At 40.6% G+C, this 24313-nt stretch overlaps 1 protein-coding gene across 3 annotated transcripts in view; it reads right to left on the bottom strand.

The window, feature by feature from the left end:
• The window catches only part of ZDHHC17 (zinc finger DHHC-type palmitoyltransferase 17), a 116790-nt gene that overhangs the window by 85705 nt on the left and 6772 nt on the right, over positions 1–24313 (bottom strand). The window contains exons 1-3 of one of the 3 annotated variants that reach the window (XM_068999422.1): positions 7855–7959; positions 470–545; positions 313–389 (exon numbers count right to left, since the gene is read on the bottom strand). In XM_068999422.1, coding sequence (XP_068855523.1) covers positions 313–342 — 30 coding nt within the window. In that variant the 5' untranslated portion in view covers positions 343–389; positions 470–545; positions 7855–7959. Of the gene's footprint in view, positions 1–312; positions 390–469; positions 546–7854; positions 7960–24313 lie in introns of those variants that run through there. The other 2 variants (XM_068999429.1, XM_068999415.1) reach the window with 2 other exon arrangements.

Genomic DNA, 24313 nt, shown 5'->3' with positions numbered 1-24313 from the left:
ACTTGGCTCTGCTGAGAAACCACAAACATTAAATCCCAGGCAATAGGAACAGTGATGCCACTACCTTGTTTCCAATACCTAAAGTGTGCATTGCATTTTTTTTTTCCCAGGACTCCTACCCTTTTTTTGCTTGCACATCCATTTTGAGCAACGGTGTATGAAAGCATGCTTTGAGTATTGTAACTATTCTCAAACCTGTTTATATATATTGGACACCTCTTTCTCCAGACTGAAATCCTACTTTTTTCTTGGTTTGTGTGCTGTGTTTTTTTTCTCTGTATCTCTTCATGGACTGTCCACATTAAATCTTACCCAAAATGGAGTATGCCCTTCCTCTCTCATGTATCCTCAAGATGAATATCCCGAGTCATCTGAACATCCTGGGTCATCTGAAAAGGAAATTAAGAAAGTTCATAAACTTTGCTTCCACTGCTTATGTTCAAGCAAAAGGGGAAATGAAAATGCTTACAAAGTATAATTGTAATGGTTTGACCTGGCTGAAAGGACTGGTATGCATCAAACCACTCTATCACTCCCCTCCTCAGCTGCACAAGGAAGAGAAAATACAAGAAAAGGCTCATGAGATGAGATAAGGATGGGGAGAGATTATTCACTGATTACTGTCACAGGGAAAACATACTCCATTTAGGGAAATTAGCTGAATTTATTACCAATCAAAATCAGAGTAGGATAATGAGAAGTAAAATAAATCTTAAAAACAGCTTTCCTCCACCTATCCATCCTTTCCAGACTAAACTTTATTCCTGATTCTCTACCTTCTCCTGCTCAGTGGTGCAAGGAGATGGGGAACGGAGTTTATGGTCAGTTCATCACATGTTGTTTCTGCCACTGCTTCCTCCTCAGGGAGAAGAGTCCTTCTCCTGCTCCAGCATCCTCCATGAAGTTCTCCAACATGAGTTCTTCCCACGGGCTACAGTTTCTCATGAACTGCTCCAGCATGCGTCCCTTTCACAGGTGCAGTCCTTCAGGAACAAGCTGCTCCAGCGTGTGCCTCCCACAGGGTCACAAGTGCTACCAGGAAACCTGCTCCAGTGTGGGATCCTCTCCCTATGGGTCTGTCCCTGCCAGGAGCCTGTTCCAGCACGGGTTCCCCACAGGGTCACAGCATTCTTTTGGGCATCCATCTGTCCCAGCGTGCATCTCCTCCATGGGCTGCAGGTGGATCTCTGCTCCTCCATGGACCTCCATTGGCTGCAGAAGGACAGCCTGCCTCACCAGGGCTGCACCACAGGCTATAGGGGAATCCCAGCTCTGGTGCTTGGAGCACTTTTCTCACTCTCCTTCCTCACCAACATTGGTATCTGCCGAGACTTTTCTCCTACAGTTTCACTCCTCCCATCTCTGGTTGCAATTACTTCTGCACAATAACTTTTCTATACTTCTTAAATATGTTATCACAGAGGTGCTACTTCCATCATTGATTGGTTTGGCCTTGGACAGCAGTGGGTCCACCTTGGAGCCAGCCGGTGTTGGCTCTGTTGGATATGGGCACAGCTCCTTACAGCTTCTCTCTGATGTCACCCCTGTAGCTCCTCAGGTCATAGTGTGGCCTGAGGGGAGGTGGGATATCACTAAAGTCAGCTTCTCTGAGCCTCTACACTCCCCAGCTACCAGAGCACTTGCCACACAAATGCAATACAATAACCAAACAAAACACACACACACACACCCCCCCCAAAAAAAAATTGAAAGGTAGCTTTGTTCAGTGGTGACTCAATAAAAAAGAAATTATAGTAGATGTATGATATCTAGATAAGATAAAAAATAATCCTCAGGCTGTGGAAGAAAATCAATGTAATCAAAATGAGCATGCTCAGAATCCATATGTAATTAATATACCATTAGTTATACAGGGTAAATATTTTTCCCTTAAACAAGAAATTTCAGCCTTTCATTGCAAGAAATGGGCAAAATCCAAATTGCTTATTGACAAGATGCAGTAACTATACACAAACAAGAGATGAAAGATTTTTAGCTTGTCATTCATGATGTATCCTGAAAACATATAAATGAATCATTTTCAAGTAAGCCCAATGCTGATTAAAGCAAAAAGGGGAATCTAGCCTCAATTTCAATAAAATAATTTTTAAGAGGTGCCTAGAACTTTTATCTTTGGCAGTAGTTTAGTGCTTAATCCTGGTACAGGAGGTCTCAGAGATTAAGGGTTGCTTCCTTGCAACAAGGAATAATTAGGGAAGCATATAAGTATAAATATTAATTTTTTGGGAGGAGGAAAGGAAGAAAAATGGATTTCAGGAAAGATCATTTGTTTTGCAAATTGAAAAAGGGATTGAAAAAATTTAATAAACTTAGGATCTTGGTAGCTAAAATTAAACATATCTGTTGGTATATAGTTTGGGAAATAACCTAGCAATTGAGGTAAAACCCATTAATAGTTCTGGAAAAATTGGATGGGTGAAACTGATATGAGACACGCAAGCAGAGACAGAAGCTGTGTGAGCACAGGGCAGCTGCAGGTGGTGATGTCTCCATATGCCAGGGAATTGCTGGTTGAAGGGATTCTACTGCTGCTGATGCTGTCCTTTGGCTGTGCAACAACGTGACCAAGGAAAGGAAGTGCTCTTTGTATTGATGAGGCTACACCATTTAACGCTACCTAAATCTTGCATGACTGTGTAACTGCATGCAATAGCCAGTAATTTCCCTTTAGTTTTGCTGTCAAAAAACAGGCTGCAGCTATGAAATGTCCCCTGATATTGGGACATATTGGTTGATACAGAAGGACCTCTAGTAATAACTTGACCAAATAGTTTACTTTTTTCTTCTTTAAAGTATAGAACACAGGGATTTGGTCATATTGTTGCATATATAAGTCTGGGTGATTGTGTACATACATACATGCTTACATGCACACACAGACTTCTCTATATTTTGAGAATGCTTTGACTACTGTAGTAAGGATGAACCAGAGACATGTGAGTTTAGTCTCTAGTCCATAAAGAGAGCATCTTAATAAATTCTAGCCTTCCAGTCCTCCACTTTGATGATTATGGTCTTCTAAATTGCACATTTGAGGTGAATTGCCTTAAAAGCACTGGAGTTTGGGAAAAAAGGGGAGAGGGGGAGAAAAAATAAAGAGAGTAATATTCCATTAAAGCTGTTATCTCAAGACTTGGAGTAATTTAATTTTTTTGTAAAATGCTTCATTATAACTCAGAAGCAATTGTGTACCTAAGTTACAGTAATTATGTTGATTGTCATTAACCATGCAATACTGAATTGTGTTTATTAATGAAGTGCAATTCTGTAAATAACACAGGCATAGCTCATGAATACTGTATACTTAATTGGGGTCTCAGCTTGAAATATCCCCCAGCTGACAATGAAAGATAGACAACATCATCCTAGATGTAACCCCACTGAAGTGGTACACCACTACTATCTTACTCTTCCATGTATTTAAGGGAATTAGAAATGGTATCCTGAAAATGATCTAAAGAATATGCAAGTCTTTCATGCTTTCAAACTTGTGTCATCGATTCTCATAATGGCCTTGGACTCCAAATTGCTTTCACTGCATGCTCTAAAGCAATTCCAGCCTGAGTACTGTTATTAAAATGCTGACAATTTCTTAAAGAAACTCATTTGCTATTTTCCTTATTATGTTAGATAGCTTAGGACATAAACACTTGCATGCCCGGGTAAAGGAGAAAATTGGAAAAGCTAGCACCATCCTGCAGCACAGAGTTTAAATTAAACAATATATATGGATGGTGTGTCTCAAAGACCTCCATTACCTCCTCAGTGGGATCAAACAAGTACAGACACTGTTGAGAGTTACAGTAACAAGAAACCAAATGTATTTCCAACAAGTAAGGCAATAAAAGCATCTTTTATTAGCTATTCACAAATACTGTAAATTCCTATATATGACCCAGTAGAGAGGAATTTTCAGCCAAGATCACAGAATCATAGAATAATTCAAGCTAGAAGGGCCCTCTGGAGGTCACCTTTTCCATTTGCCTGCTCCACGAAGGCATGGCTAGAACAGATTGTTCAGAAGCCCATCAAGAGATAGTTAAACATCTCCAAGGAAGGAGAGTCTGTAACCTCTAAGGATCCCTTTTCCAGCACCTGACCACCTTGACCCCCAGCCTCAGAATCAAGCTTTTCAAAGCCTCTGAGTGACCGTGGCCTTTCTGTGTTACGGTGATGGTTTGAAAGTCATTTTATGCACAGCGGTCTCTACAAAACCAGAGAAGTCTCCAGTGATGCAGTGGGTGGAGGTGGCTTGCTCCTGCATCACCTCTCTCAGCAGAGCTCCAAAGGTGCTGTAGCACTTTGAGGCTCCAGGGAACTGCTGTAGTTTAGGTTAATGAGAGACTTCTCCTGGGGAAGACAAGTGCAGAACCACCACTGCTTACACATGGATGTTTCTACTAACAAAATGAAGAATATAAAAATGAAGCCAGATATTTGTAGTGGAGATTTTAAAAAAGAAAACTTCATTTTGCAACCTTCTTTACAGCATAAAAATTAACTGTATAAGTTTTGGAACTAGCCTAATATTTACATTTATGCAGTGCCTCAATGTCAAAATACAAACACAGGGTTTATAAATACAATACATAAAATATAAATATCTAAATATATTTAATATTTATATGGTACTTTTAATTCTCTAGATCCTCAGCTTGACTCTTTTGCCTTCATTCATATAAACAAGTAAAACCTTAATAAAATGAACCAAAGTCCTACCCAATCGCTTCTGCTAAGGATGTGAGTTCATGGGCACTCATTTCCATGTGGGTATCATGAAAATCTCAATAGTTATCATGGCTCTTTCTCTTCTGGTACACATTTCACCAGAAACATGCAGACATTGATCATGCAGGGACTGAGGGCCTGTGGAAGGGCTTCTAGAGACTTCACTCCACTGTGCCTACAGCAAACCCGTTGACAAAGAAATTGCTTTTCACCAGCTGATAATAGCTAATCTTTGTATGACTTCACATAGCAGCCCTTTTCCTCTTGAGCCTGGGTGCTAACAAGAAAATTCACTGATTCTGAAGAACAACTCAGCTCCTAGCACAAGGATTTGAACATGGTTCTCTCCTGGTTACTCCCGAGGCTGAATGATGTAGCATTCCAGTCCAAACCCTCCTCTTCACAAGAACACCTGGGTTATGGCTAATATCTGCATAATTGGAGTGGTACAAACATCTGATGCTTTCTCTGTATGTCAAGCCACTGCTTTCATCCCTAAAGATGGTTTGTTTCCAGCATAGATCTATCAGGCCACACCTCGGGAGTGAAAATGGACTGCGGCAGACCTCAGTATCATCACTACTGAGCAACAGCATGAACTCTAGTGGAAGCTGAGCATTGAACAGCCACTGACCCAGGCATTTGGCTTGTTCCCTATTCAGCATGCACACAGACCTCAGCAGCAAGACGAAGAGTGCTCTCCCAGCCTACCAGCATTCTCAGCCACAGTGAGTATTTCTCAGCTTTTATCCACCAAGAAAGTTCTCTGCTTGATATTACATCATCTCTGTAAGGAGCAAGGACATTCTGCAGGTTATTCACAAAAATAAGCTGGACAGTTCATCCCACCTGCCCTGCAGTCTCCCAGGGTGAAATATAAACAAGTTCAGCAAGCCATTTTATCACTGGTCACTTGTTTAATTTCTTGGGGAAACCCTTGCTCTGATTCCACACATTTCTCCCTGGGTCCAAGATAGTTTAAGAAACCAGCTACTTACTCCAGGCTAATCTGGTTCCCTAGAATTTTAGCTACTGTTCTCACAGAGTTTTCCAGGAGAAGACAAACGCTGATGAAGAAGAGTAAAGAAGAAACACAGTCTTAAACCCAGCATAGTGGGGTTTTGATTGGACAAGTTGCAATACTGAGAGAAAGGAGCATCACCTTCTGCATTGGAAGGTGCCATCTCCTGGTGATCACCTGCAGGTGTATGCAGGACTTCCTACCTCATCTGCAATCTCTATTTCACCCCTCTAAAGGGAAAAAAAAGAAAAAAAAGAAAAAAAAGAAAAAAAAAGAAAAAAAAAGAAAAAAAAAAGAAAAAAAAGAAAAAAAAGAAAAAAAAGAAAAAAAAGAAAAAAAAGAAAAAAAAGAAAAAAAAGAAAAAAAAGAAAAAAAAGAAAAAAAAGAAAAAAAAGAAAAAAAAGAAAAAAAAGAAAAAAAAGAAAAAAAAGAAAAAAAAGAAAAAAAAGAAAAAAAAGAAAAAAAAGAAAAAAAAGAAAAAAAAGAAAAAAAAGAAAAAAAAGAAAACGAGAGAGGCTACAACAAACACAGAATAAGGTCATTTCACTGAAATCCACCCCGGCAGAAACCCATCCTGAGAGACCTTCTCAGACTCTCCCTGCTTCCACACTTGGCTCCAGGCAGACCCCTCTCCACTGTGTATCCCACATAGTCACTTTTCTGCCCAGGTGCCTTTTATCCTGGGATGTCCCACTGCAGCCACTCCCTTTCCTGCCACTGGAGGCTCACGTGGGCCCAGTAGGGAGCAGGTTATGCAAGCTTCCACTGAGAAGTACAATGAGCCCTTTTCATCCCACTGTTCCTGCAGGATAATGTTCCTCCATTACCCTCTGCTTTTTGGCACAAGTGAACATCTGGTCCTTTTCTGTAAGCAGTATTTTCCAGAAAATTAGAGCGACTTCTCTTGCACTAATCTAGTGGCCAAAGGGGGCAGCTGAAATATGACATGGCAACATCCCCTGGTGAAAAGAAATGCCTACAGGCACTAAATTTAAAGCTGCATTTTAGTTGACTGAGTTATCAGATTGTGACAAACAGCAACAATGATACTTGTGGTAGACAGGAGGTTTTGGAGCCGATACTGTTGTAGCAGAACAATTTGCATTTGATACTGTGTGCATGAATACAAAGTCTAAATTCAGTTCTCCACCAGTTAAAAGAGTGGGACAAGACTAAAAGCCATTACTATTAAGACCACTGTCTCCCAGGCTGTCTTTGGAAATGCTCCAGCAAGAGGCTCAGGACTCAGCCCTTGCAGTATGACTTCTCTGCTATGTTAGCCACCCAGTATTTCATTAATGACTTTTCCTTCTCCAGTCTCTTCTTCTCTTCCTATTTCATAGAATCATAAAATAGTTTGGGTTTGGGAGGACCTTCAAAGGTCATCTAGTCAGGTCTCCCTGCAATGAGCAGGGACAGCTTCAACTAGATCAGGCTGCTGCTATTTAGAAAATATAAATTAAATATCTCCACTCTTACTTCTATTTATCACAGCTTTGCTCCTTTAGAAAGAGAAGCTCACCATAAGGTTCTTAAATACAACAATCTAGCATTTAAGATTAATATAGTTATTTCTGTGAACTGTTCTCTGTGGGACTTCTGTGGTGCTAAGGAGGTCCTGTAGGTCAAAAATTCTACTTATAACACAGGCCATATGCATCACAAACAGAACCAAACCCATCCACTTATTACAATCTAACCAATAATATTTAGTAACACAAAGTTAAATTTACCTAAATAGTAATTTGTACCTTTCCAGAAAGATAAGGCAAAATTCAGACTTTCAGAAAATCAAGAAGTAAATGTGAAGGCCTAAGTCTGATAGACTCCAGACCCCTTTTTCAACATAGGAGGAACAGATGGAACACTAGAAAAATACAGGGGCCCCAATTCTTTATATAGTTACATCAATAGATTATATTAGCTTCCTTCAAACAGCACAATGCTGTCATAAAAACAGTACCATATTGGTTGGTTTGATAAAAATCATTAATTTAATCAGTAATTTTTCAATGGAAACCTTCTTTGTATCAGCTGGGTAAATACTACCAAGTTTTGCTGTCTGACCACAAACTCGATTTTACCTCTTGAATTACAGATTTGCCCAGTTGAGCCCCAGCTTGCAATGACCAGCAAAGCAGCTACGAAGCATCCTTCCCTCAAAGCCATAGGCTGCCATAGGAGATCCTGCCAAGCTCCTATTAACTGCCTGTGTAATTACAGCTCTTTAGTTCAGTGGGGTGTGATTAGCTCAAGCTGTAACTCATTTAGTGCACTATAATTACAGTGCACTCAGCTTCACAGTTGGTTTTGACCTAGAAAGGGTGTGTTCCTGGGGTTATTTTAACAATCTGTTGGCAGTGCTCATAGGCACTACCAAGCCTTGCAAGGAAAACATCTGAAATTTGACAGGCACTTGACAGTCTTGTTAGTGGCTGCCAGTGTCAAATGTGTCTGGATATTTCTGAGTGTTATGCATGTTGGTCTCATTCATGTGTCTTTACCTAAAATGTCAAGATTGTCTCTTCTTTTAGCAACAGATGCCCAGTGGAAAAAAAACCAAACTGGTTTGTTTATTTATTAACTATGGGATTGTTAATTTCTCAATAGAATAATCAAAAATATAAATATGCAGTAAGTGCTGGAGTTATAAAAGGCAGTAAAGTTACAAGCTGTGCACAGGAGAAGTCTCATTTTATGATGAGGAATTATATCTTAGTGCAATTAGGGCAGCAGATGCTTAATGCCTGGCCTGAAAAAAAACCAGTTTCCACTAAAAATCTTTTATCACATTTTACCGTTACAGATGCATATAAAAGAGCAGTAGTATAGCCACATTCAAAAGATTGTCCTCCATTTTTTGCATTTCTTTTTTACATTTTATTTGAATTAATGTTGCTAGGTATCATTACACCAATTTAACCACACCCATGTAGAAAAGCTGCCAATTCATTTCCATTACGGTGGTGGCCTGGTGACACAAAACCTTACCTGCCAGTCACATCAAATATTCTCTCCTTTTTTTCTGTGTTAAAAAGAGTCCTCCTGAAAATCTCTCTCCTCTGTTTTGCTTTCAACAGGTGTTGCTTTCACCACTTATTTCTGGACATATGAGTGCTGATAAACTACTTCTGCAAGACCAGAATTTCTTTTCACCTATTAAGAAGCCAGAACTGATCGCATGAACTATAGAGTAAAACCAAAATTAAATTGGACATTTCTTTGATCAGTAGGGAAGGAGAATTTTCCATTCAAAAGAAGTGTGGAGGATAGGCCAATGTTTTTAAACCACACATGATTAAGCACAGTGGCCTGCAATATTGTGACAGTTTTGTATGACCTTCTCCTGGCATTTTATACCTTCAGGTGGCAGAGAGGGATGCGGAGAAGCAGCACTGGTATAAACGTGACTGCGAATAGCCTGTAGTATAATAGATAGGCTATACTATTGTGGCAGAAAACAAACTTTTCAGCTTTGATTCTATGAAAAATACCTCTGTCCTGCAAGAAATTATGTTCCCATGAGGGAAGCATAGTGGAAGAGCTCAGAAGCATGTCTGCTTGCAAGGAAAAGTGGCTGCCAAAGATGTAACAGGCGGATTTTTCTCAACAGCAGGGTAACTTCACTCTTTCGTGTGCAAGACTGAGCTCTCTGAATCTCTCTGAAGTTCTGCTGTCACTTATGCCTCACTGATCTGGTCTTTTAACCCAAAGGCATCCGACGCACCCCCAGCCAAAGCATGAAGAACATCCCTCCCCTCTGAATGATGAAGGTGTCCCAGCAGATTAGCAGAGCACTGCTTGTGGTAGGTAATATTTGTGTGAACAATGGATTACAAAGCCAAGTCACTGTGCTTTCTTACACAGAGAAATTGAAAGAAAACTATCAGCCAGGCCTGCTGAAGGAATCTGAAAGAGATGAAACCCAAGGACTTTCAAGAACTCCTTTTCTTTAGGCTCTGCATGCCAGTGCGGGTTGTACGGCCTCCATGGCTAAACAATGCTGGTTAAAAGCAAGAGGAAGATCATGTAATCCTTCTGAAGTGACGTTATTACAGATGGCGACTGTGATAAAGGGATTCATTTACCGTCCATTATAAACACAGTGGCTACTCTTTACACATCACAAGGCTTTTTTTACATGTCCCAAAGGGTTGTGTAATTCTAACAAAAGCTTCTGCTGCTCTAGCCCAGGATAGTTGGCATTTGAGGAAGTTATCCCAAGGTCTCTTCTGGTTAAATGCGCATTTTATTAGAAGCCCAAGTCTGCTACTGTTTGCCATGTGGAGAGATGTTGTGGGCAGCCAGGACAAAGGAAAATTAGGCAATGGAAATTTTATAGATTGACACACTTGACTCAAAGTAAAAATACATTAGGCCTTTCTTTTTGTTCTCTCTGCTTTTTTCCCCTGTCACTTTTCTAAGACATTATTTCACAAATTCAGTTTCTACAACCAGAAAACTGGTTATAAAAGCAGTTACTTCTTCATGGAATATTGCCCAGAGGATTTTATTACTAGAGGTCCTGCTAAAATAAATGAATAATTTGCAGAGATGAAGTATTTTCTTCCAAGCAGAGGGTAGAACATAGGTCATTATTAAATGCCAGCTATTAAAATAACAATGAACACTAATACAGACAGATTGACCAATCAAGTGGTATTTCGATGACTTTATTAACACTTTATTTTATTATTATTTTCATTGGGGTATTTTAACTGTTCCAGATATCAAGTTTGAAAAAAAAAATCAATCTTGTGTATTAGAATTCCATAGATGTATTCTTCAAAGAAAACTAATTTAAATAGGAGTTTTATCTTTGTACAAGTGGGTGCACTGGAGTCAGCAGAAGTTTTGCAAGAGTGAAATCAGCTTCTCAAATTTTAGGGCATGTTTACTGAAGTAGTTTCTGCAATTCAGTTGCTGGGGCAGCAGAGTAGGATGTGTGCAACTTGATTCAAGACTCTGTCTTGGTGTTCCCCCACAGAATCACAGAATCATCAAGGTTGGAAAACACCTTTAATATCATTAAGTCCAACCATCCACCCAGTACTGCCACTGTAACCACTAAACCATCACCCAGTGCCAGATCCAGATGCCTCTTAAGCACCTCGAGGGATCGTGGCTCCAGCACCTCCCTGGGCAACCTCCTCCAATGCCTGACCACCCTAACAGTTAAAATTTTTTTCTATTATCTATCGTGATACTGACAGCAAAGAAGATAAGAAAAAAGAAAAGATAATACAGTCTGCCTGTTAAAGCTGGGCCAGCATACAGCAGAGAAGATTTCCAAGGCAGGGAAACCAGAGAGCAAGAGGCAACATGAACCTGCAGCCCAGTGAAAAGAGAACTTGATTTTATTCGGAACTCATTTCCCACCCTGCCTTTCTCTCCTCACTAAGCTATGTGAAAGCTCTTCCTTATCCCGAAAATCTCAAATTTCTTTCTCTGCTGTGCCCCTCTAAAAGGCAGAGTGGGGAGGGAGGGCACCCAAAAGTCTGACTCGGTGCCGAAGAGAAAAAGGGAGTCCATCCTGGCATTAGGAGAGAGCTGAATTCGGGAACATCCCCTGCAGTATGCTTTCTTCATGGCTGTGTTTCCCTCAGCCCATCTTATCAGCAGACGGGCTTGTTTTCGTCCCATTTCTGACTCATCACACAGAGAGAAGTTGTTGCTAACTTCCATGTATGGATTCGAGGATCTGGCTCCAGCAATAAAGTTCTGTGGATCCAAATCAGTAAGAAGTAGTACATCAAAGAGGACATACTATTTAGTTACTGCGGTATCAGGGGCCATTTTCATGCCCTTTAGTCATCTGCCAAAAGTAACACTGCATCAAGGCCCTCAGCATAAAGCAACTACTGGCAGCCACTCTTGCCCACCTGAGAGCAGAGAGTCATCTCAGACCTTCCTGGTCTGTTCTATTTCCCACATTTCTTTTCCTTTATGTGAATATATCCACATTGAACTTAAAAGGGAGGCAACAGCTCAGCCCATCTGCTCTCATGCATACTCCTTTTTCTTTGTTATTCTTCTGAAATACGTTCCAGCTCCTTACCCTGCTTGAACTGACTGGAATAATGAGGAGTCTTATTCAACATCTTGGCTGTTCTCGGCCTTGTGTTTCACTCCTTAATGAGTGGAAAGGGTCAAATTACTAGCATAAATTCACTCCAGTAGCTGCTCTGACTATCCATACTTTCAACCAGTGCTACTTTACTTGGACCAATTACATTCTTCTAATTTGCTTTTCCCTGCCAGTGTCACTGTCTCAGTGCCTGACAGCTTCTTACAGTTTCCACTAATATATCCCTATCCAGCAGTTCTGACCCAAAGGTGCCCTCCCCTTTAGGAGAACTCAAATGTCTTCATTACATTACTGGAATCATTCTCTGGCTCTCTTCACTGTGGAATGTAGTCAGTCTCTTTCCCCATCACACAGAGGAGAGAGTGTGCCCCAAGGGACATGCTTCTTTTGGTCTGCTTTGGGGAAATGCAGGTTCCTACGGCACACTGCAGACACACATTTGCTGACTGCAGGGCTCAAAAAATTAACTCAGAAGTACAATGACAGCATTGGAGGTGACAATTCCCTGCCCCCCCCCCCCCCCCCAACTGAGACTCACAAATGTAAGGCAAAAAAAAGGATGAGAAGTACAGGTCCTTTTGTTAGACTACAATTTGAAGTATCTTCTAATTTGACCCTCGCTCTCTAAATCCTTGATCTGTCTATGAAAACACAAAAAAAAAAAAATCAGAAAGGGTTAAAAGTTACTGAGAGAGACATTTTTGTAGATCAGAATTAATTTTTTCATTGATTTTCTGTACTTACATTACACTTTCTTGGCATCTCAGTTTTAGTCGTGTCTGTAAGTTGAAATGAACATACATTGCTCCTTATCTCAGTCAGGAGGTTAGCAGCTATCCATCAGCGTCACATTTGTTTATTGGTCTGGTTATTACCCACCCAAACTTATGCCCTATGGAGGTATCCTTTTGAAAGATGAGCCCTTTCTTTACTGACTACTTCTTGCAGACAGCTACTAGTTTAGAAATTATTGTTCTTTTCAGCAATGCATGCCTCTTGCTTACTTTTCTAAGGTATTACCCTTTTGGTACTCCTTGGAAGCCTGTGGAGGTACATAAGGAAATTTGCATATGCAGATTTGAAAAGAGACCAAGGGGACCTCTCTGTTTAGAGTGCAGCATAACAACATCATGCAGTGGATTATGTTGATTTAAACTGATTTCTGTGGTGTTAGGTCCACGGTAAACACTATAATTGATGCAAGACATTTAGTGCCTAGTAGAAATATACAGTCATAATAAAACCCAAATGAATAAGCACTTTTTAAAATAAAAGCAACAACAAGAACAACAACAAAAACAACAAAAAAAGCATTTTCACATAGTTCTACAATCTGAAATGAGATTTGGATTACAGGGTGATGGGCTAGACAGGGATGTCTAGGGTTATTAAACACATACAGCTTCCTTCACTTGAGTAATTTGGTATTGGTTTCCAGTCAAGGAGAAAATATTAGCAGAAGATGATGCTGCAAAAGCATAACAAACCTGGCTACGTCAATTTTAAAGTCTAAAAAGGTCATTTAGAGATCTGCTGAGAATACTACATTGCTCTTTATTGACCTGGATAACACACACAAATTCTAGTCCCATCTGTACCAGACATCCAGAGATTAATGCAGGATTGCAATATTACAGTTGTCATTGTAAAGCCTTTCCTCCAAAGATAAAGGAGCTTCAGAGTCATTAGTGAACGAGACCATACGGTATTCCACTGAAACAAGCTTTGCAAAGAGGAAACAGAGGAGCAGCAGTGAAAAGGACCCACAGAGTTTCCGCTTGCTTTGAGAGGTTGTGGTGGAGCTGTGTGTCCGTTTGTGGTTTCTCACAGAGGCTTTTATCAACAGCAAGCAAAACATAATGGCTGCAGAAGAAGGTGCTGTACACAACAGGAACAGGAAATCTCACTCCATTTTGGGCTGTATGGAGAGCTCTGTCCATCCCTGTTTTTCTCAGTCCCAGGCAATGTTGTGCTCCTTAAGTCCTGAAGGACACATTTGTGGCCTAAGAGTTGGGCCTGGCACAAGGAACAAAGTCTCACTCCTGATGCCCAGAAGCAGTGCAGAAGAGCAATCCTACACAGAAGTTAACCATATAGAGAGTATTTTTTGGCAAGTCAGCAGCAAAACTAGAAACAGGATCTCATTTTTCTTCCACTTTTCTTCTACATAGGCACAATTAATTTAAATGTTCACTACAAAGGAAACATATATTTGAGAATGCCAAGGCTTTCTTCAGTACTGCTCTGTCTCCAGTGGAGTCAATGGATGGGCAGCAAGGGTGAAATTTCTCTTGATCTAACTCACGGTGCAAGACAGTGCCTAATTAGACAGCTATTTGCTAAGGAGTCCATTTTCACTTCTCTCTTTGTTCTTCTTCTTTTATTCCCCTCTTCCATTTCTGCAGTTAATTCCGTTCAGTCTTTCTGCAGGAGCTCTACAGAGGAAAAATAATGAAGTTACCTGTAGCCTGTTAATTAAACTTTCTTCTTTTATTAATTGTGCCAGGAACGCTCAGAAGTGAAGACAAAATTTTGATGATTTTGTTAATGACTGATCATTACCAGTTCCTCTAGATTATCAACAGGATAAAAGAAATCATAGGCATAACCGTGCTTCAACAATCAGTGTAGGAGGCTGGAGCGCAAACTCTTCTAGGAAGAACAGTTGTATGAGATACATAAGTGGTAAAGTCTTGTAGATGTGTAGGAAATTGCTGTTTCTGGTTTTAAAGCTGGTCTGTAAAGCTTCATTACAGCTCTTGTCATCTTCATGTTTAGTTTGTTTATCCATCATAAAATATGATGGATGAACATATTTTTAATTACTTTCCTTTTCTCTTCCCTCTGCCCCCTCAGTATCCAAATGTTTCAAGCAATATCTTTGCAGGGCTGTTTTATTGCTACTCCCTCTTCTCTTTCTTGCCTCCTCTGCTTCCTAATTTCCATTACTAGTTAATTACTGTGAATCTTGTTTCCATTTTATTTGGACATAGATTGTTGGTCTTCCATGCTGTCAAATGTGGTTTCCTTTCCTTAGGAGAAACTAATTTTTCTTGCATCCCAGACTGTTGTCTCAAAGTACATGAAACAGTCAAATCCCTTATCCAGTTATATACAGGTTCTAGCATTTCTCCTCTTCCAACAACTCCCTTCTCCAATCTTCTCTCTAGGAACCTCGCCCCTTTTCACCACTCCACTCTACCTCCCCATCGCTCCCTGCTGTACACCAGTTCTCGTCCTGCTGTTGCCAGGATTGATGCAGTAGAAGGAGCACTGAAAATCCAAAATAGGCTGGATTTCCTCTCAGCTGTTTTATCAAGGACCGCAACGTCTTCATCAGCCAGAAGCAGCATCTGCAGGGCTCTTACTTGCTATATCTCAGCTTGGGCAAGAACTGTGCTTACTGCAGATCAGATTTCTTGGGAAAATGGGTACCAATCTCTGACAAGTCTTTCTGGATCAGTTCACATTAACTGAGCTACTGTAGTGCTTTTTAATCTTTTCAAAAATTGTCTATTGTCAGGAGACAAGAAAATAGCAAATTTCTGACACAAGGCCATTCCCTGCCAAATATCTAAAGCAGGAAGGCAGCAGAGAACTTGTTTAAATATGGAGAAGCACTGACTCATGCCAGGGAGTCAAGTGAGGCTGCCAGGATTGGGAAACTTCTGTGTGACCAGCAAGGTGGCAGCAGAAGAGTCTCCATGCCTTGCTGGTGCTAGTAGCTGCTCTTCTTAAATTCAGCTGAATGAAAGGGTTCCTTCCAGTGAAGTACCTCCTGTGAGAGACTGAAATGTTAATGACTCAAAGCAATTAGCCATTTTTGGAGGCTGCAGGGTGCTTTTCCAGGGCTGGGTTTGCACCCCCCAGCCGAGGAGGAGAAGGATCTATCAACAAGAACCTGAGTTACCCTCGCCTTCAGGGGCTGGTCATAACACCTCCGAACCTGGATGTTCACATTACCCAAAAGAGGCTCTGAAGACCACCAGGAAGGGTCAGATTATTACCCAACATGACAGTGAGTCAAATTATGTTGGCAACATTCATTGCTGCATTGCTACAGCATAAGATTCACAATACCGCCCTACCAAACCACTTTCAGTTCTGCTCTCTTAAGAATTTTGTTCTGCTCTACTTTATTCTTGCTTTTTCACCTTTTTGGCCTCTGGAACTGTGGAAGGGTTTCTTCCTATCCATTTATCTATCTTTCCTTCCCATCATTAGACTTACTCAGCCTCTCAGACTTGCTCACAAATAATCTTTCTCCTTCAGAGATATGGTTCCTGATGCTATCCCATCATTTCAACACAATCACATAATATCCCAATTCCTGCAGTTATTTACAGATAAAAGTAGCATTAGGAAATAACTGTTTGGCTGTTTATTGATGCCCCATAGTAACTGGGGAAAAAGAAGAATGAGTATTCCAATACTGCTTTCTGTGAATCACCAACACTTTCTCTGTGAAACATGGATATGTGAATGTAGCTGTGCCAGGGCGGCTGGTGTGCAAAGGAAGTATGGAGACATTCTCCAGTCTTCCTCCCACGTGGCTGATATAGAACATACAAGGTGAAGCACCAAGAAAAGGAGAGCTTGCACGGAAACCATGAACTACCAAAGTGCACGCACAGCTGAAAGATTAATAAATTCTAATATCGTGTCCCAGGCCTGAGGTATGATTACTAAATCAATAGGTATTATTTCCTTTTTTGGGTATTATTCCCAAGTCACTCCCTTTACTAGATCTGAGAGCTTCTTTCCATCTCCAACATTATCTCGTCCCCCAAAGCAAAAGAAACGATCTGCCTCCATTCTCCACTCCCTCTGCACTGTGCAGAGGTCAGCTGTGCTTGTGGCTTCAGTCCTGAGCAACTGAGGGGATAACTGGCCATCTTGCAGATAGTTATGCCCAGAAGACACGTCAAATTCACCTTTACCCTCCCTCCTTCTCCTTATTCCCAGGTTGCAGGGCAGTAAATTGCTTTTGATTTGCTGTCTCAGCTGGTCTGACCAGTGAGTACAGCAAAATGGAATCAAGGCTCTGCCCTCTGCCCAGCTGCTCATGGTGAAGGGAATCACAACTCTGAATATTCAGGTGTCAGGTCCTGGTAGCACCCTTAAGGTTGTAGGTGAGGTTCTCAATTCCCAGAACTAGTACATGGCTTTGACCATAGTCTAATTCTGAGTCTAACTCTAATCTGCAGGGCTCTGAAGCTGTTAATTCCTGTTGCTGGCCTGCCAGCTCCCAGCAGCACCAGCACACAACAGAAGGCTTCAAATGTTGCACTTGCTGTCAGTGAGAGCAGCACAATCTTCTGGGCCATATTAGTACTGCTGATAGGTGGGAAGGCAACAGATGGAAAATAGGTTTAAAAGCTCTGGGGACATCCATGATGCTCCAGGGACTGCAGATGGCTGGGAATGAACACAGTAAAAGCCACAGCAAAATTATTCAGGGTCTCTTACCATCCTAGAGCTGAAGGAGCGATTAGGACACCTTGTAAACAATGCCCATGACAGATGGTTGAATATCTATCTATTCAGAGGTTGCTAATAGAAGTATTATGGCAAACCTTGAATTCTGCTAATCTACAAATTCTAAACCTGCACAAAAGATACATGACAATGTTAACTCAGAAACCAAAGAGCATAAATAGAACCTACACATCCAGAGACATGAATTATACTTCCTTTCTCTTATTTAATGTGGCTTATTAGAAGAAGAAGAAATATATGACAGCTGATTTTTTAAGTGACTCTCTCTGTTCCACTGACCTTGATTTTGAATAGGATGTATGAATTAATGCAGAACCACACTGCATTCAATTCTCTCCTACTACCTTCTCAAAGAGAGGGGGAAAAAGTTCTTGAATTCTCATCTATTTAAAATTCTGCTTGTATTAAGAAAGCACAGGCAGAAGCCTTAACTTTCATTGTAGGTTTTCACAACTGGGCTACAATCTGAGGCAGACAGAGGCTGGTAGTGGAGCAGGGAACAGCACTCTGCCCATCACTTCTAATGGGTTGACTTGAAGAATAGGACATCAGATAAGAAATGTGCCAGAATTAGAGTCTGAAAAAAATTTATTTGACCACATATTTCTGTAGCTGAAAAACATTCTATTTATTTATCATAAAAATCAAGAAACACAATAAAAAAAAACAATTTTGGCATGAGCTACATGAGTACCTGATAACTAGTTGCTTTCCCAGTGGAAGGAAACCCTTCCTACTCAGGTTATTAAAAGAAGTTTCTAAACCCTCAAACAACAATTTCAACAATAAACCAACAATGAATGGTTAGCATTAGAAAACCTAAAAGGCAGTGTTTGCTAGAAGATGAGATCTTAGGAGTTATTTCAAAGTTTAGCTAAAAGGATGTACTTAGATCAAGCGTTCATGCTTACAGTCCATCTCCCTAGCCATCATTCTAACTCTTCTCCATTGTATCTGAGCACATAATAAAAACAAATTGATCCAAAGAATATAACCTTTTCTCTTGAGGGCATTGCACCCAATTTTCAGGTAGAAAGTTGAAAAATTCACTGATGTGTGACTTACCAAAAGATGTAGAGAGAACAATGTATTGATGCCTAGAGTTTAAACCTCTCTGCCTTACCCAGCAGTTGCTTTACCACACAGTGGGGAATAAGGACTTAAATAACATTGTAGCAAAATATTATTTTCTCACATTATTTAAACAATTTACAAGAGTAAGTCGCATAGCCAAATATCATAAGAGCAGCCATGTGATGTCATATGAAGTCTATCTAGCTCAGTATCCTACCTTCATCAGTGACTGAAAATAGATGTTGAGAGCTATCAGAGAAACTGGAATATCCTTCTACTACCCTTCTACTCAGCACACTTGCATGTCTGAACTTCCTAAACTGCATGTCAAAGCTATGTGGAAAAATTCTGTGGGCTTTCATACGTGTTATGGACGAGCTATGACAATTCAGCTGTAGGGTAAATTTGAGCTACATGGACTTTTGCTAGCTGTCCTGCCAGATGACTTCCATATCTCTTCCATCAGAAGAGATTATCTGTTTTGTTATCTGTTGAACTCCTAACTCCACCAGTTTTTTTCAGGGATCTGCAAGTCAAAAAAGGCTGGATGTTGCCTCTTTAGAGATTCGGTTTCAGGTGATTCAGCTTCCTGTTGCCTGTTTGTAGCTGAGAAAATTCTGCCATCTGCTGGAGAGAAGAAAATCCGCTCTGGTTCCTGCAGCTGTTAACTACTCCTCTTCCTGCATCTCATGTGTTCTTGTCTCAATGTTGTTTCAGTACTTTTTTTTTTTTAATTTTAAAGTTTAAGATGGTTTAATTCTCCTGTGTGAACAAAAATTTGTCTAAGTCATTTATGTGCATACACATGTTAACACCTCTGGTGTTAACTCTGTTTTTTAATTCCCACTTCTGTTTCACAGTGAGACAAACACAGTCTAACGTCATTTGTACAAATTAGAAGCTGCATGTGGGGAAAAAAATCTGACTTCAGCATAATTTATTACTTCTTGAGGTATAAGGTGACTTGATCTAGTACATTTCTAAAAAGCAGCGTTTTCATGATGACTAGAACAGAATATAAGCAAATTAACTCAATAGTAGCACACCAATCCAGTATCGCTCATTACTTATCACTTTGCAATTTCCCACTACCTTATTCCTAGGAAGCAAGACCAACAATTCTACCTGTGCCTTTGTCTGGGAACAGGAATGGCTTTAGTCAGCTCTTCAAATCTTGGTCAGTACTGCAGGTGAACTGAGGCACTTGAGCAAAGCCCTTGTCACAGCAGCCACTTTTTCATTGTTTAGAGGCCATCAAAGACTGAAAACAAGGAGAAGCCTTTGAACTCCATTACCTGCTGGGAGGTTTGACACCATTTTTTCTTAAAGCACACAGCAAATGCAGCACTGACCCATGCACTGCCTGTTCTGTGCTGTGGAGGACTAACATGGGCTGGCTGTTTTGGGGGACAAGATATCTCACCAAGAATCCATTTGTTTGGGATGCTTTTCACAGCCAGCCTTCTTCAAGACCCCAAACTAGTACAGAACATGTGCCCATTAGATATTTAAGGCATGGTAACAGTTTCTCTTTGTCCATCTTTCCAGCCTGCTATCTGTTTCAGCACAATTCAAGTTATCTGAAGAACGAACACATTATGGTGACACTCCTGTCCATGTGAGTGCACTCAATGGCACGCCCCCATTAAAGAAGACAGAAGGCTGGCATATTTGCCACCCCTCACACACGGTGTTTGTGCCCTGTGTTAAACACAGGACACCAGCTCATAGATGCCAGCACACATACATGCCTACAGGTTTGATCTTGCATCCTGGCTCCATCTGCCAAGGCTTTGATGGATGCATTGGTTGGAGTCAGAGCAACAGTTATGGCCCTGTTCTGTGCTTCTCCTCCAGCAGCACCATCCTGGCTCCTGCAGCAAGCCCAAGAGCAAAGACACCAGGAACGCATTCTTGGATAGGTCTGCTGGGGTCACACGGAGCTTGGCTGTCTCACAGACATTTATTGCAACTCTACTTACCCTTTTACCCATGTAAATAGTAGTAGTATTTCTCTTGCAGGTAACCCTAGATTTTGTGCTATGATAGAGCATAACAAAAACCACCAGGAAGCTAGGAAAACAGAGAAGTTTTTTCCTCTATTCTTCCTCAGTTTCACTACTTAAGCCCCAAATGTAATCCCAATGTCCAACATATACCTATCTAGATACCAGTTTTTAAGTGCTATTTATAACGATATACAATCTAAGAGTCGAACTCTGCAAGTCACAGGCTTTAAAAATACCATTTTATTCTTTCTACCATGTGTAAAAGCAAGACAACCAAAAGCATCGTGACCCATATTTTTAACGGTTATTCTGCTTTAGTCATCTGCAGTAACATCATCAAAAGAAGCAGAATGATTTATAGCCTAATATATAGCTGTCTGCATTATGAAACAGTAAAAAAAAAAGGAGCACATGAAAAGCCAGGAAGGTAGCTAAAGTATCTTTGATCTCATTATTATTTCTCTCTTCAAGTACAAAAATGAAAACAGTGGGTTTCACTCTGCATTCTGTTCATCTTATACCTAGAATAATACACAGAATCATGTAAAAGGACCGTTGTCTAACAATCCAAAATCCTTTATTTGAAAAGGTGAAAATCCACCAGCCCACCACTTGTTCCTTCCTGGACAGCTGCAGAAAAAATGAAAGAAAAATATGTATTCTGCAGTGTATCCAAAGATGGAATAATCTAACTCTGGCAGATCATTGAGTTCTAGGGAATTTTCTGCAAAATGGAAGTCAAGCATGTGCTGACAGGGAATGAGGGCTCTGGGAGATTTTATTACAAAGTTACAGCCTGTAGTGGTAGTTGTGAGATGCGCCTCCACTGATTTCTATTCTGTGCACTTGCAGCAATCCAGCAGTTACCATAAAACTTCTGCCTGACTAAAATGCGTTGGGCGTTAGGCAGGATATTTTCCTTTTTATAGGTTACTGCTGCAGATTAGAATTTCTTTTCGCTGTACAACTAGATAAGAATATAATGCTGGAGTCTCTTGATGCTTTACATTTTAATGCAAATAGGTTCTTCTGATCTAAAGCCACATAATTGCGGCTTTTTCAATTCACAGAATTGAAAAAAAAAAGCTAGAAAAATAGTTTGCACCAAAATAAGTCCCTTGGTGTCCATAAGGTATTCTAAACAAGAATATGGGAGTTTTTCTCAGGGAGTATCAGAAAGAAATATTGTAAATAATTTAAAATGCATATATGCAAGAAGATGCAGGAAAGATGTAAAAATAAAAAACTGGAAGAAACTGAACAGCTAATTCTTGTGACTTTCAAGTGAGGATAGAAAATCCACACTGGAATCTTGCTTGCAGACGCACCTATATTACTCCAGCTAAATTATGACTTATATTGTTATGACTTACCTGTTACATCAGGTTTATCTGATGTAACACCCCTATAACAGACACCCACACAGATTTTATCAGTTATTTGTTTGGATAATCAACTTGATAAAAATCAACATAGAACAACTTTGGGCTATATACATATTGACCCGCATTGCTATAATTAAACCAATTCTAAAAATCTCATTGAATTCTATATATGGACAAGACTTGAAATACCTTACTGGTAGTGCTCAAAACAGCAAAAATCTCTTTTGAGGAATCCATTGCTAATGCTTCCATCATTCTGGAAACCAAGGTCGGAGAAAAATGCATTCTCTCTCATAGGCCTGTGAGTGAAATGGCTAAGCACATCCTTGTTTTATAGCTGTTTGATCACTCTTGTTCCTTAGGCACCTATGAACCTCAACACCACTCAAGTTTATGCACACAGCTTCACACATCCCCAAAAACTGGCATTGGAAGAACACTAGTGTTTGAGAAATGCAGGCAGAGCCAGGAAAGGAGCAAGAGAAGGATGCCTTTGCTGGCTTGTTTCAGTGCCTGACCACATGCAGTCCTCACCCTGTACACTTCCTCATCTGAATCAGGACTGCTGCCTGAACACAGCACAGGGAATGTACCTGAACTGGGGATAAGCAGCGAGCAGCAGTAAGTAAACAATAGGTGCCTTCAGAAATCAAAACAGGGATAATTTTAAAGGTAACAGTTGCTAGTAAAACATTCAGACACTGAAAATGTTCATTCCATTTCCAAATCATGTTAAGAAGGTCACCACCATGAAAAATTTGTAAATATTTTAATTAGAAAAAAAGCCCTGCACCCAGCAGTAGAAATGAGAATTCTCCCTGAGCCTGCCCCTACCAAATCAGCAGTTTAGAGTCCCTGTCTCCCACAGCCACTCAGTTTAGTCTTGCTCCAGCTGCAGTTGTCTTCCTCTCATCTGCAAGTTCTTTTCCCCATATACCCTAATGTTTTCTGTTCACCCTATTTCTTTCCTGTAGCCTTTTCTCTCTCAGACTGCATCTTTCCACATTGCTTGCTCTCTGTAGCTGAGACAATGTTGAATACTCCTTCCCATCTGGTGTCTTGCCCGCCCCCGTTCACCCTCTCAAGTAAAAACTTCCTTGAACAAAGCTCAGCATGTAGCAGAACTAATCTGCTTTAATGTGATTTATTATAGACATGATTGTAGAAATCCAAGCCAAAGCCCAAAATACTTAACAAACATCATGAAAATAGCTTCCTATTGCCAGCAACAGAGTAAGAAGCTTTGAATTCTTTTTTTTCTGACTGTTTGTTATTTATAGTAAGCAGGCAAGCACAGGGGTGACTGCAAATGACTCCGGGCCAAACAGAATGATGGTGAGATTTGCCAGGGTATGAACCTGTCATCACTCTCTCTCACTGAAGCACAGAAAAACAGGGAATGAGGATTTCCTGCTTGATACCCCAGGCTTTTGAATAGCCCATTCTCTACCTCAATTAAAGCACAAAATGAAGCAGGCATTTCTTCCTGCAACCGACTGCTAGCAAAATGATGAGGCATTGGTCTTCCTGAGGATTGAAAGTCTTGTGCGTTTTGGCAAACCCCTTTCTTGAGACGAGTTCCCCTGCCACCACCTAATGAGCTAAAATGCCCAGGATGCTGAAAGAAATAGCAGGCAGATGGTGCTAGTGATTTATGCCTTGTCGGGTGCAGAGGATAAGTGAGAGTGCTTATAGGAGCCATCTGCAGCTTTATACACTGACCTTACAGTCCATTCGTTGTATTTGGGCTTGACACCAGCAAGAGGAGCCTTCAGTACACAGGCGGCTGTGAGCTACAGTGGAAGCTTACTAAGGTCAGTTGTACTTTACTTAGTGCTCAGAGATATTGTGAGGACATTTCTATATTATTATATTGCTATTAATATGCAAATGGACTCTACTTTGAAACACAATGCATATTGCTTCTGAAAGGCCACCAGCCCGTGTTTTGGGACATATAAAGCATGTGTTTCAAAACTGTTTTTCCTATGAACAGCAGAGATGGGTCTGAATTGTAGTAATTCAGACAAGAGTCCCACTGTACCAAAACATTTGACTTAGTTGCTTAGACTTGGAGCTCAGGGTCAGGTCTATCTACTTAACCAGACACTGACCGTGAAGGAGAAATTCCATGGCTTTCAGATAAAGGTAAAATCCTGGCCCCATGGAATTTAATCAGAAGTTTGACAGGCTCCTATTCTAGCACTTCAGGATGGAAAGTTTTGATGTCTTTTTGCTATCCTCAGCCCCTGGCTCATGGATCTGAGTAAGCAACATCAAGTTCGGGACTTAAACCAGCAAGAGGACTACTGGAGTGTATCCCTACAGCTCTTGAAAACTACAGGCTGGAAAACACTGAAGCAAATGTGGAAATTTATTGGAGAGACAATTTGTCCAATAATTCAAAATGCAAAGGGAGGGCCCAGAGGTAAAGCACATCTTCATTAATGCAGACAAATATTCTTGAAAAATTCTGAGCAAGCTGGGA

The sequence above is a fragment of the Aphelocoma coerulescens genome, chromosome 1A, assembly GCF_041296385.1.
Source record: "Aphelocoma coerulescens isolate FSJ_1873_10779 chromosome 1A, UR_Acoe_1.0, whole genome shotgun sequence".
Classification (NCBI taxonomy): Eukaryota; Metazoa; Chordata; class Aves; order Passeriformes; family Corvidae; genus Aphelocoma; species Aphelocoma coerulescens.
This window is presented reverse-complemented; position numbering and strand designations above follow the sequence as displayed.